Genomic DNA, 13549 nt, shown 5'->3' on the forward strand with positions numbered 1-13549 from the left:
AACTTTCTCCCCGGGCAGGTTCGCTATGCTCGATCGAGCATCGAGCATAGCAAACCTTTCTCTGTTTTTTTTTTTCCTGACATTGGGCCGCCGGCCGTAATCAGTGAGAGGAAAAAAAAAAACCCCATCGGATCACACAGCTAGATTCCTATTGGCTATTGCACTTTGCAATAGCAAATAGCAAACTAGCTATTGAGCCCGCCCTCTGCTGCTGCCAATTAGCACAGAGGGGGACCTGAAATTAAGGTCCAGTTCTAAGTCCAGCCCGCATCCCCCCCACCCCCCCCCCCTCCACATGGTGCTGCTTTAATGCATTGCTGGGGTAGTGGGATTTGTAGTCCTCTCTAGCTGCTAGTACATTGTGCTGTACCATCAGCTATAGAGGACTACAAATCCCAGCAATACATTATACACTGTACATTTGTTGTATTCCTCTGTAGCTGGCATTATTCTGCGTTGCGCCGTATAATAATTATACAGCACACTGCAGAATACCAGCAGCTTTAGAGGACTACAAATCCCAGCAATAATAAATTATACGGCACAATGGAGAATAACGCCAGCTACAGCAGACTACAAATCCCAGCAATAGTACCATATAGTATAATGTACTATTGCTGCGATTTTCTATATTCCTCTGTAGCTGGCGTTATTCTGCGTTGAAAATACTTTTACTGTTAGGGGTTGCCACAACTTGGGCAATTTTATCAAAGGGTCATGACACTAGAAAGGTTGAGAACCGCTGAAACAGAGGATTTGTTGTCTCCTTTAAGCAGTGGCTCTCAAACTGTGGGTCGCTGTGTGTCCTCCTCAGCCCTCTCCTAGCGCAGCAGTGTCAGTTCTCCTGCCACGCCGCCAGATGTCGCTGCAATAGCCACGTCATCCCTAAATTTTACCATTGGGGGGTCACCACAACTTGGCAAATGTTACCAAGGGGTCCCGGCCCTAGAAAGGTTGACAACCACTGGTATAGAGGGACTGCAAAATATATGTAATTTGTGCCCTTGGATACACTTTAAAGCAGAACTTAAGCAATGTTTAAACAGTATACACTGAATGCAGCAGATGCATCGTGCAGTGTACACTCCAGTTAATTTACAGCATCTGCAAGATGGTGCGAAGTCAGCTTGTCCTGCCACATGCATGAAAGAGTTACATTAAACATGCTGAACAAAAAGGTCGAGACAGCTCTCAATTGCCATTGCTGAAGGAGTGCAAACAGGAAGGGGAGTCTGCCATAATATGCAAGTTTAGAAAGAGCAGTGGAAGTACAGGAATGTCCTACCAAATGCCAATGCAGTGTCCAATGGGACCGCCTTAGCAACCAGCAAAGACATTCTCATTGGACAAGGGGATGGCAGTTGATAGCCGAGTCATGAAGTCAGATGACAATAACCAAGTAAATTTAATCAGAGAAAAGCACAATATTTTTTAATAGCGTAATTTTGTAGGGGCAGTGTACAAAGCTGTCATCAAGTCTGTATGCAGGACAAAGCTAGGATAACTTCACTGGCTACCCATTTATCTGGTCAGTTTAGGATCAATAATAGGGCTGCAACAACTAAATCGACGATAATCGATGATTGAAAAAGTTGTCAACGTTTTCAATCATCGATTAATCGGCTTTCGATTAGTTGGCCCTGCTCACGACTCCACACACGCCGCATGCCGCACCTCCTCCCCGTCTGCCGCTGCCAGACCCGCCCGTCCGCATCCATCCATGCTCCAAACCTCCTCCTCATGCTATACAGCGCAATGCGGAATACCACCAGCTATAGAGTACAGCAAATCCCAGCAATAACACATTATACAGTGGTGCACTGTACAATACCACCAGCTATAGATGACTACAAACCCAGCAATAGTACATTATACAGCGCAATGCAGAATACCGCCAGCTATAATGTACTATTGCTGGGATTTGCTGTAGTGCTCTATAGCTGGTGGTATTCTGCATTGTTCTGTATAATGTACAATTCCTGGGATTTGGAGTCCTCTATAGCCGGTGCCATTCTACATTGATTGCTGTATAATTTTACACTTCCCATTTCACAATATTGCACACCACACTTTTTTTTTTTTACTTCCACCGCTCCAAGCTTGCTTCTGTGATGGACTACAATCCCAATACAAACTAGTAGTCCATCACTGGAGTAATTTTTTTAAATCCCGATTAATCGAACTTAATAATTGGCTAACTAATCGATTTTGAAAATAATCGTTTGCTGCAGCTCTAATCAATAATGTGCAGCCAACTATATCACAATTGTTATGACTTTGTATTGATTACTTAAAAGGAGAACTATGGGGTCAGTTTTTTCCCCCATAGTTCTACTTAGGGTAACGGGAGGACACAAACTAGCGTCCTCCCGTTACCCTAAGCTCAGTATACCGTGAGCTACAGCTCGCGGTATACTGAAACGCCGCAGCGGATCCCGACTTAGATGACGGGATCCGCTCAGCTGCGTGAGTGACAGCTGGCTCTGCCTATCTAGAGGCAGAGCCAGCTGTACCCGCCCCCTCCCCCGTCCGTTCCGCCAGTCAGCGCTGGCAGATCGGAGCGGGGAGAGGGGAATCCAGGCCCTCCCCCTGTCACGGCAGAGAGCTGTGACAGGATCGAGAGGCGAGCGAACCCAGTATGTGTTCGCTCACCTCCTGATCTACTGAGCCGACCTGTGACAGTCTCATTGTCACAAGTCGGCTAGAACTATAAGGTGAGTGAAAAGCACTCACCTCATAGTTCTCCTTTAAATAAAAATAAAAAAAGCACCCAGGTATTTACAGCTAAGAGACCGACTGCAAGTAATTGTCTGCTTTTAATTTAGCTCCCTTTAAAAGAAAAACCCTATTGTTGAACAGCACAATTTATTTTGTTTTGGCAACGCATTTGTAGTCAGAAGAAAACTGGAAATTGATTTAATGCCTAAAAGCTCACTGATGCTAGTTATCGCTCATTATATTGCCAATAGTGTGAAGCATTCATTTTTAGTACAACAAAATAAAACAATGCCAAATAGCAAGCTATTAGCACATAATACAAAAAGCAAAAACCACAAAAGGAAACCATTAAAATTACAATTACAATTACATTTAAAGATCCACAGCTGTATATTGAAAGCCAAACTCTGGGCAAATATAAAATATACAAAATTAATGAATCTGTAATCATTAATCCATCATTAAATTATTATTTTTAAATGCAAGCAGTGTAAGTACCTGAATGTGACCTAGTATCAGCTTAATGTAGGTCTATCATTTTCTTTCTGAAGTCCTGACAACTCCTAGTCCATGTCCAGCATGTTGCACATGATGATACCGAACAGCACAGGGACTCCTTTTCTCCATTTAAATAGCCTAACTGACCTCGTTACACGATCGAAGACATGTAATACTATGTAATATGATCCAACTATACATCTTATTTTTTAGGGGTACCAACAAATCTGTCTAGGCCTTGTGGAATATCTGCAGAATAAGCAAGAAATTTATCGCTTTTAACACTTTCTTTGCTTTAATCTGGGATATAACAAAGGCACGCAGGTTTACAGAAGACGATTGCTTTTCATTCTATCACTTTTTAGAAGGAATGAAGCTAGAATAAATGAGCTGTAAGGATACCACATCTGTACCCGAGAATGGCAGATTATCCTGTTTTTGCTCATTGACCCGGTCCCATCCAGAGTTTTTGTTTTTTTACATTCCTGCAGCTGTAGCAGCCTCTTAGCCTTCTTCTGCAGATAAGTTGAGTGATGAGAAGCCTCAAAGTTGTTCTGGATGAGTTCTTTATTGAGGAGCCTCAACCTGATGACTGAGGAGCCTCAACCTGATGACTGAGGAGCCTCAACCTGATGACTGAGGAGCCTCAACCGGATGACGGAGGAGCCTCAACCTGATGACTGAGGAGCCCCAACCTGATGATATAGCTCCTAGGCTTAAAGATATATCAGCTCTTATTAATGCCCCACACAAGTTTAAAAGAGAACTATGAGGTAAGTGAAAAATCACTCATCCTCATAGTTTGAGCCACCATGTGACAATGAAACTGTCACACGTTGGCTCAATAGATCGGGAAGTGAGCGAACACATACCGTCGCTCACTCACTTCTCGATCATCTCCCTGCAGAGAGCCGTGACTGTCAGTCATTGTTCCCCGCAGGGATTCCTCCCCCCTCCGATCCTCCAGCGCTGACTAGAGGAACAGACAGGGAGGGGGCGGATACTGCTGGCTCTGCCTCTTGATAGGCAGAGCCAGCTGCCATTCACGCAGCTGGGTGGATCTCGACAACATCGATCCGTCCCGGCTGCGGTGGTCTCAGTATACCGCGGGCTGTAGAAAAAAAAATAGCCAACTAAATCGATTATGAAAATAATAGTTAGTTGCAGCTCTATTAAGGACACAGAGTCCTCAATCTCTTTTGCTGCAGCCCCTGTTATGAATAAACAGGAAGCCTCTATACTGAGAGGGGAATTTTCAAAACTGGAGCAGACAAAAACTAGAGCAGCTGTGCACGGCATACAATCAGCTTCTCTTAATTTTCCAATTTTAACTGAACAAACTGAAGAGAGACACTGATTGGTTGTCATGCACAGCTGCACCAGTTTTTGTCTGCTTCGGTTTTGATAAATTCCCCTCCGAATATTCCTGTCCATTCATACATTGTGGAGATTGTAACTTACACTATATCCACAATCATGAATGAACAGGAAGTGATGTAGATTACTTTCCATTCATTCATTACAGGGACATTGTATATAACTGGAGTGCTTACTAACATTAAGCCATCAGCTGATTGGCGAGTGCTTGTAACTGCTCTCTATCCTAAATTGGCTATCACAGGAGGCCGAGCGGACGGTGGGGGCGTAGAGCTCAGCTTCCTGTGACAGATCACAGCGCCTACTCTTCGTGTAGTAACATTTATATATCCATATATAAAGTGAAAAAGAATACTCACAGCGTTTAAAACATGCGTCCAACATGGGAAAGTACCAATCGGCAACAACAGCTGCTCATTCTGTGTAATCATATTGAAGTGCGCTCTGGTGTTCCCCCTGTAAGCTGACAGACCTCTGCCGAGCGCTGACTATATGAGCAATACGCTCTAACTAATGTTACCTCAGTGGATCTCAGCTGATCAAACAGGATTTAGAGAGGCAAAGGATAATTTGCCTGGGAAAGACAACTGCTGCATGTACATCTCTATGACAGACTGTGGCTGCACACAGCTACACTCTGACCCGAACTTACAAATCTTACAAGTACAGATGCATATATAATAAGGGATATCTCCCAGACTGGGTCTCGATGGAGCCCCTATCTACCTCGGGCGTATCTATCGATAAATTAAAGTGGAGGACTCCGAGGCAGAGACCGGCTATTTTGGCTCCGACGCTCTCTCACTCCTTGGTTCTATGGGACTCTGAGGGGGGAGCAAGGATTTTGCTTTATCATATACCCCTCTGGCACCAGTTTTTTGTAACCCCAGGTTTATCCCAGGGATACAATATGATACGTTTCATTGGTGGCAAGATAAGGGTCTGTATCGTATAGCACAGTATTTTCGGGAACGTAAACCTTTGACTCTGGGCTATTGTCAGGAGGTATTACATATGCCAAATTTTGAACTATAATCGATTTTGTCAATTAAGCCATTTTTTGGCTTCCCTACAGATACCATACCATGATAGGCATTTGTAACAGCATACAAGAGATGGTGTCTGGACGAAAAGGGCCAGAATATCATTGATTTACTCCCATTTAGTAGAATCGGAGGTAAAGTTGCCATATATCTTAACATGGGAACGAGATCTGGCAGTGGATATCCCTATGGAGGCCTGGCAACGATGCTGTAATCGGGTATTCTCAGGACTCCTAAATACCGTATATACTCGAGTATAAGCCGTCCCGAATATAAGCCGAGGTACCTAATTTTAGCCAAAAAAACTGGGAAAAAGTATAATGGAAGCGAACTACAAAGTAATGTCCTGGTGGAATTTGGTCCCCTCCAGGTTGGCTAAAATCTATCCAGATGTGTCTCCTGCTTGTTTTAGGGGTTGTACCGCGCCTGGTACTATGTACCACACTTGGTGGCAATGCCCTAGACTTAAACCCTTTTGGAATAGGTTTTATGCTATACATATATATACACACATATACATACATACATATACACATACACACATTTTTATTATGGGTATTCCAAGAGAAGCCCAATATGTATTGTTGAATTACCCAATTCGAGGGCTTTCAAAAGCCTAGGATAGATTAATTTTTTTTTCTTTTTATTGGCGGCTAAAATCACCATAGCCAAAGCCTGGAGGTCACCAAAAATCTCCTTTAAATCAATTTAAGTCTAAAATGTCATGGATCATGATACATGAGAAATTAAATAGTATACTTCAGGATAAAGAACAAGGATTTGAACTAATATGGTCCCCATGGATGAACTATAATATGTTGGTTATTATATGAATTAAGATGATGTTTGCAATGAGGGATGGGAGTGAACTTATTAGGAGTCTTTTAGTTTTTTAAGGGGGGGAGGAGGAGGGGGAGAGGTATAAGGAAGGGAGGGGGGAGAGGGGTAAGGAAGGGGGAGAGGGGTAAAAAAAAATGTCCCCCTTTTCCCCCTTTTATATTTTTCTTTTCTCTCCTTTCTTTTTATTGTTTATTTTTGTGTCTCTTTTTATGCTCCGGTGCTGTATATTTGAGACAGATGTGATATACTTATGAGTTTTTGTCTTGTAAAAGTTATGACACTATTAAGTGGATGACATTAACTACTGTATATCATAATGAGGATGATCAAGGATGAAAATTTTCAAATAATTTACACCACCATTGTTGTATGTTTTAACTGTTTTGTATAATTATGGAAAACAAATAAAATAATTTGAAGACAAGTACAGATGCATGCCTATGGAAATAGACAGTCTGCATCCATACCAGTACGGATGTACAAATTCGGTTCGGCGTGCAGCCGTGTCCTGCCATGGAGATGTACAGCTGCCTCTCCCAGGGACAGTTCTCTGCACGGACATTGTACTGCTGTGCACATCCATGTGCATGAGGCCTTTTACTTTACTCCTACAGCTGAAGTGCAGGTGAATGGAACCCTATACTGACCTTTTACTTATTTATCACGCAATGTGACAGGGATGCCCACTGTCCACTCTCCTTTTTGCCACATTGCTGGAACCATCCCCATTACAATTTGTAACAATAAGGACATATGCAGAATTCAAATTGGCAAAAGATCCCATAAATTAGCGTATTAGCCTGACGACATCTTATTCTTTATGAATAACCCCAGGATATTCCTCCTTGTTCTCCGTCAAGAGTTTAAGAACTTAAGGAGATTCAGATAAATCTCAACAACTCCATTTAAATGGAACTAGCTAACGTGAAATACTTAGGAATATAAATCCCCACATATATCAAACATAGTTAAAAGCAACTACATGTCCATTTTAAACAGTATTAGATGAGATGTAACTAATTTGACCCACCTCGAACAGGTAAAGAGCTCTATTCTCATTACAAAATATACCCACATATTTCCATACATTACATATGAATAAAGTGAAAACACATGGAGCTGTACAAGGCCAAGGATCTCACAGCATATCTTAACGAGACATAAAATGTGGGGGTCTATCACACCCTTGTTTTAGAAAATACTTTATTGCAGCTTCTATCTAGAATCATAGACTGGAAATACTGTACACAAACATAAGCAATGTTGGGACTGTCATTTATTAATTCTGATCTATACATTAGAATGTGGATCCACAAATCATATTGATCCCTCACTACAGGCTCATCACCACTAAATCTCTACTTTGGCTATCTGGGACACCCTACATGCCAAACCCAACCGGATATATAACTAGCCACTACTAGGGACTTACCTTAAATTATGCCTCTTAATCAGATCTTCTTCCTTACTGTTGTTTTTAGCTGTCCCTCCAGCGCTGACTCGTCTGTCGTCGTCCCACGGAGTCTGTGTGCGTGCACGCTGCTCCATATACTGACTTTGCATCTCTCCTCGTTTCCCGGCCGAACATCTGAACTGCGCATGCGCCCACCAAATAATTGTGCACACATAGATGTTCTCCTAAGAAAGCCAAAACCTCACTTTTTTTACTTAAATATTCAGGTTTGAGGTTAATTAACATTTTGGATTGACCGAGCGAACTGTAGTTGGTCAATATTGAAATTAAAGTGTTATTAAACCCTCACTTTTTTGCATATATCTACTGCAAGAGATATATGCAAAAACATTAAAAAAAAAAAAAAAACCTTTTGAAAGAGGTTTAAACTTACCTGTGTCTTCGCGGCATGCTCCTGTCCGAACATCTGAACATTTTTTGGGTGGCTGCAAAGGATCTTGGGGTGGGCGCATGCGCAGTTCAGATGTTCGGCCGGGAAACGAGGAGAGACGCAAGGTCAGTATATGGAGCATAAATGGTCCAACTAGCTCATCTTTAATAATACCAGCCCACCAGTACCCCACCTCCACCTTACTAGCGTCTGAGTCGAAGTGGAGCTCTGTGCCCGTTACGGATCCAGCCACAGGCCCATTCATCTGGTCCGTCAAGAGTCACTCATCTCATCAGTCCATAAAACCTTTGAAAAATCTGTCTTCAGATATTTCAAGGTCCAGTGTTGGCGTTTCAACTTATGCGTCTTGTTCAGTGGTGGTCAGGTTTCTGCCTTCCATACCTGGGCCATGTCTCTGCGCACTGAACTCCTTGTACTTCTGGGCACTCCAGGTAGGTTGCAGTTTTGGAATATGGCAGCATTGGAGGATAATGGGTTCCTGGTAGCTTCACGTTTGATTCTTCTCAAATCTTTGGCAGTTAATTTGCGTCTTTCTGTCTCAACAAGTTTCTTGCGACCATGCTGACTATCTGCAACAAAACGTTTGAGGGTTCTGTGATCACACCCCAATATCTTAACAATTTCCAGAGTGCTGCATCCCTCTTAAAGACTTCTTACAATTTTTGACTTTTCAGAGTCAGTTAAATCTTTTTTGGCCCATTGTGCCTGAGGAAAAGAAGCTGCTTAATTATTATGCATACCTTGATATAGGATGTTGTTCTCCTAAGGCCACACCCTCCATTATTGCACAAATACACATCACCTGATATTCTTAAATCCAATACCCCTTCAAGCTTATACAGCTTGGAGTTGGACAATATGCATACAAAATGGTGATTTGGTCAAAATACTCCCTTGCCTAATAATTGTGCACAGAGTGTATGGACGCTCTTATGTATGCATCTTATACAGTATAAACAAACGGGAGAAGGATCGTTATTCAGGAGGCACGAAAAAAAAAAATACAATTGCACAACTTGACTGATATCTTTTCAATTAACTCAAGTATCACAGTAACGAATTTCAAACTATTTTCCTATGGTACCGGGACCGCACAAAAATACACACCATATATACCCTACAGCCTCACCTCAGTGTTTTAGACACTGGAATGTCCAAGGCTCTCTTGCCCATTTATGGTGGTACTGACCTTACATTCACAAATTCTGGAAAGTAGTAGCCAACTATATTAAAAAAAATAGGTGCAACTCCTCACCAAGATTCATGGCACCACCTTTAAGATTGTACAGATCTTCCAATACGTAAAAAATGTCAAACACTGACAAACCACTAACAATGCAGTCACTTATTTTTTTTCCAATTGTAAGAAACAAACCAACCGATCTATATAAAAAAAAAAAACGGTTTTCACAGATAGATAACATTAGACTAATTAAGGAATTCACTTGCGATTTACATGACACATTTCACAACGTATGGGCTTGTTGGAAAATCTTTCAAGCTTCCAATACATAATTGCATGTAATGTCATCTGCTTGCAATCTAGAATGCCTATATTTGACTTACTGTTTTAAAAAAAACTTGGCTCTTCTTTAACAAATTCTACTGTATCTCAATGTTTGACCTCACAGCTTCCCACAAGAGCACTGGTCTTTTTTCATACACAAGGTTAATACTGAATTTACCATGCGTGATACAACCTGCCCTATCCTTATGTGTCTTACGCACATCCCACCAACTCTCACCTTTGTCAATGACCTGATTTAAATGCCTTCCTGGAACCTGATCTCCGACTGGTATATGCAGATGAATCGTGGGAGAGTAGAATGGGCACCACAAATTTTACAGAGCAACCTCCTATAGCCAAATACACTACCTCATTTGAATAAATAACCTGCTTAGTTTCTTAAGAGTGACACTAATAATTGTTTTGCATTGTGTGTATTTTTATTCATGCCAGAGATCAGTTAGTAAAAAAATACTTAATTTGCAATGGGGCTGCTTCCGCACTGCAAGAGTTAAAGGAGAACTATGAGGTGAGTGAAGCTGACGTGTGACAGTGAAACTGTCACACGTCGGCTCAATAGATCGGCAAGTGAGCGAACATATACCGTCGCTCGCTCATCTCCCTGCAGAGAGCCGTGACTGTTAGTCATGGCTCCCTGCAGGGATTCCCCCCTCCCCGCTCCTCCAGCGCTGACTGGCGGAACGGATGGGGGAGGTACAGCTGGCTCTGCCTGTGGATAGGCAAAGCCAGATGTCACTCATGCAGCTGGGTGGATCTCGACAGTAATGTTGGGATCCGCCCCGGCTGCGGCGGTCTGAGTATACCGCGAGCTGTAACTCGCTATATACTGAGCTTTGGGTCATGGGAGGACACTAGTATATGTCCTCCTGTGACCCTTAAGAGAACTATGGGGAACACTTACCCCATAGTTCCATAGTTCTCTTTTAACTGCTTGTTTGTGTCAATGGGACCTGTATAGAGGATTTTCACTTACCTGATCCCCACAAGCTCCAAGACCGGCACCAATAGCTTTATCCCCCTCTTTGCTCCGGCACTCAGAGGCATGCTTTCATCATCGCATCTAGCACAGGGTCCATAGCCCTGCGTTATATGTGAGGAAGCAGATTGACAGATAACAAGCCAGAGTGGAGAGGAATCGGGTCAGCGCTAATTGCCAGGAGAGCAGGGAATCAGGTAAACAAAAGTCCTTTACACAATACCCCTAAGTAAAAGAGCAGTTAACATTTGCCATGTGCAGTAGCCCCACTGCAAGGGGAGTTTCTCAGAGATAGGTTTTAAGACAGATTTACAATTTTTGCAGTATGCCAGTTATCTGATCTCATTTATAAACGTAGCTTCTCTACAAACTTCCAAAAGTGGTCTACAAGTCAAGGATGTACAAAGCTCAACACACTTTTTAAATGTACACCTGTATCACTGTGCTTGCTGTATCTCATCACTGCCTATACATAGCCAACTTCAACTGATCTCTAGACACTGAGCCCTGGATCAATGCTGGGCACCACACACCCACATGTCAAAGTACTTTATTGATGATGTGCGGGTACTTCGTGTAAACCCAGTTCACCCAAGCACCAACCCCCCCCCGCGAAACTGTGACTGACACAGCGCACTCCAATCAGTTGTGGCAGGGGCATTCCACACCCCTTTGTGACGTGTAGCTGTGGGGAATGTCCTGCCTGCAACTAATTGGGCCAGGAAAGAAAGTGTCGGTCACATTTTTAAAAAGGCTTGGGTAAATGCAGCCAGCACTAAGCCCCCACACAACATTATACTTTATTTAGACCCCTGGGTCATGGGGAGGTCCCCAAATGAATCTCTATCTTGTATATAAGAGAAATGTAGAGGGACTCTCCGCAACAGAGCCACAAGACAACAATAGATTGTCCTGTGCATTGGGGAAGAGTTAGTACATCTAACAGGTTTTTATTACTGTCTGTATGCCCACTTGGAAGATTAGCTTCTCACTTCTTCATCTGGAAATAGGTGTCAGACAGAGCAGGAAGTGATAGGAAATCTCTTCAGTGGGGACACAAAGCATTTACACCGTGACAGTTTGTAACCCTTACACACTATACAAAACTACAATGATGGCGCATGCAGCTGGGCTTTAGTTACAGGGTCCCCTGTGCTCAGGGTCTGGTGCTAGCTCTGACTTTATTACAGCAGGGATATACAGAGGACTAGGGGCAATACAGGGAAGGACCACGCTGTGGGCTATCCCTATCCCTTGTGCAGGGATATGAGCTGTTCATACCACCTGGCACAATCATCACAGCACACTCACCTTCACTGCCACCTCCGGCGCCGAGTTCACCACCACCAGCGTTCCCGCCCCGGCAGGTAATGGGTGCAGGTGGGAGCCAAGCCCTTTGTCCTCGGCTTCGTTTTCAGAGTCAGAGCCACTACCGTAAGAAACTAAAGCGCTTACGGCAGCCATGATGGAGCAGGAAGTACGTCAAACTGCAACAACGCAAAGCATGCTGGGAGCAAGACGCCAGTAAACAGTTTGTGTTGTCAATAAAGTTTGTAGAAAGAGTTGCCCGACTCCGGAGCGCCTTGCAATGTAGTCACGTGACGCCGACAAAGCTCGCAGAACGAGAGGCGTTTTAGCGTTACTTTGCACGTGCCGTTTTCTTCAAGGAGCTTTTCTTTTTCATTTTCAAACGGTTACAAAATGGAATCCTAAAAACAACGTGTAACCCTAATAATAGCAGCTATAACAACTGTAATAGATGGTAGGTATGACAGAATCATAGATCTAAGTATAATAGAAAAAAGATCTAGGTATAATGTATTGATAAATCTCGAAATAATAGGGCCAGGTATAATAGATTAATTGATATAGGAGAGATTAACCACTTGAAGACCGGGGTATTACACCCCCTTCCTGTCCAGTCCATTTTTCATTATTCAGCACTGCAGGACTTTGACATTTATTCCGCCATGCAATGCTATACTGAAATTAATTTTATACAATTTTTTGGTGTTATTTAATCACCACTGGGGTTTTTTTTTTTTACTATATAACAAAAAAAGTAATGAAAATTTTGAAAAAAAAATTTCCTTACGTTATTTTATAAAATATTTATTACTACCCAAATTATTTGCTAAAATATAAAAGATGAGGTCACGTCAGGTAAATAGACACCAAACATGTCAAGCCTTAAAATTGCACACGCCCGTGATTACGCAAAAAACTAGCATACCCAAAATTGGCCATAGGCGACGCCTTAAAAGCTTTTACAGCTCATCAGTTTAGTGTTATCAGTGACGTTCGCGGTGATATGTAACATGTGCAGCGCAATGGGAGCAATCATCATTTTCGGCCATAGGCGCACCCGACACATGTTTGAATATGTATGTGGGGGCGGGGGACTAACATTTTTTTGTGTTATTAATTTTTTTTTAATATGTGACTTTTATTTTTTTTTATGCTACTTTAACCACTTGCTGACCAGGGGGGTTTACACCCCCTTCCTGTCCAGGCCATTTTTCAGTATTCAGCGCTGCAGTACTTTGACTGACATTTATTCCGTCATGCAACGCTGTACCAAATTAATTTTATACCATTTTTTGGGGACAGATAGAGCTTTCTTTTGGTGGTATTTAATCACCACTGCGGGTTTTATTTTTTTTTTATATAACAAAAAAAAGTACCGAATATTTTAAAAAAAATG

At 42.4% G+C, this 13549-nt stretch overlaps 1 protein-coding gene across 1 annotated transcript in view; it reads right to left on the minus strand.

Annotated features, from left to right (window-relative positions):
• Positions 1 to 12399, minus strand: part of CDC40 (cell division cycle 40) — a 51879-nt gene extending 39480 nt beyond the window's left edge. Inside the window, exon 1 of the mRNA XM_018560276.1 lies at positions 12157 to 12399. Within this exon, the coding sequence (XP_018415778.1) occupies positions 12157 to 12309 (153 nt within the window). The 5' untranslated portion in view covers positions 12310 to 12399. The remainder of the gene's footprint in view (positions 1 to 12156) is intronic.
• Between the last annotated feature and the right edge of the window lie 1150 nt (positions 12400 to 13549).

The sequence above is a fragment of the Nanorana parkeri genome, unplaced genomic scaffold (assembly GCF_000935625.1).
Source record: "Nanorana parkeri isolate BGI_ZX_2015 unplaced genomic scaffold, ASM93562v1 scaffold445, whole genome shotgun sequence".
Classification (NCBI taxonomy): domain Eukaryota; kingdom Metazoa; phylum Chordata; class Amphibia; order Anura; family Dicroglossidae; genus Nanorana; species Nanorana parkeri.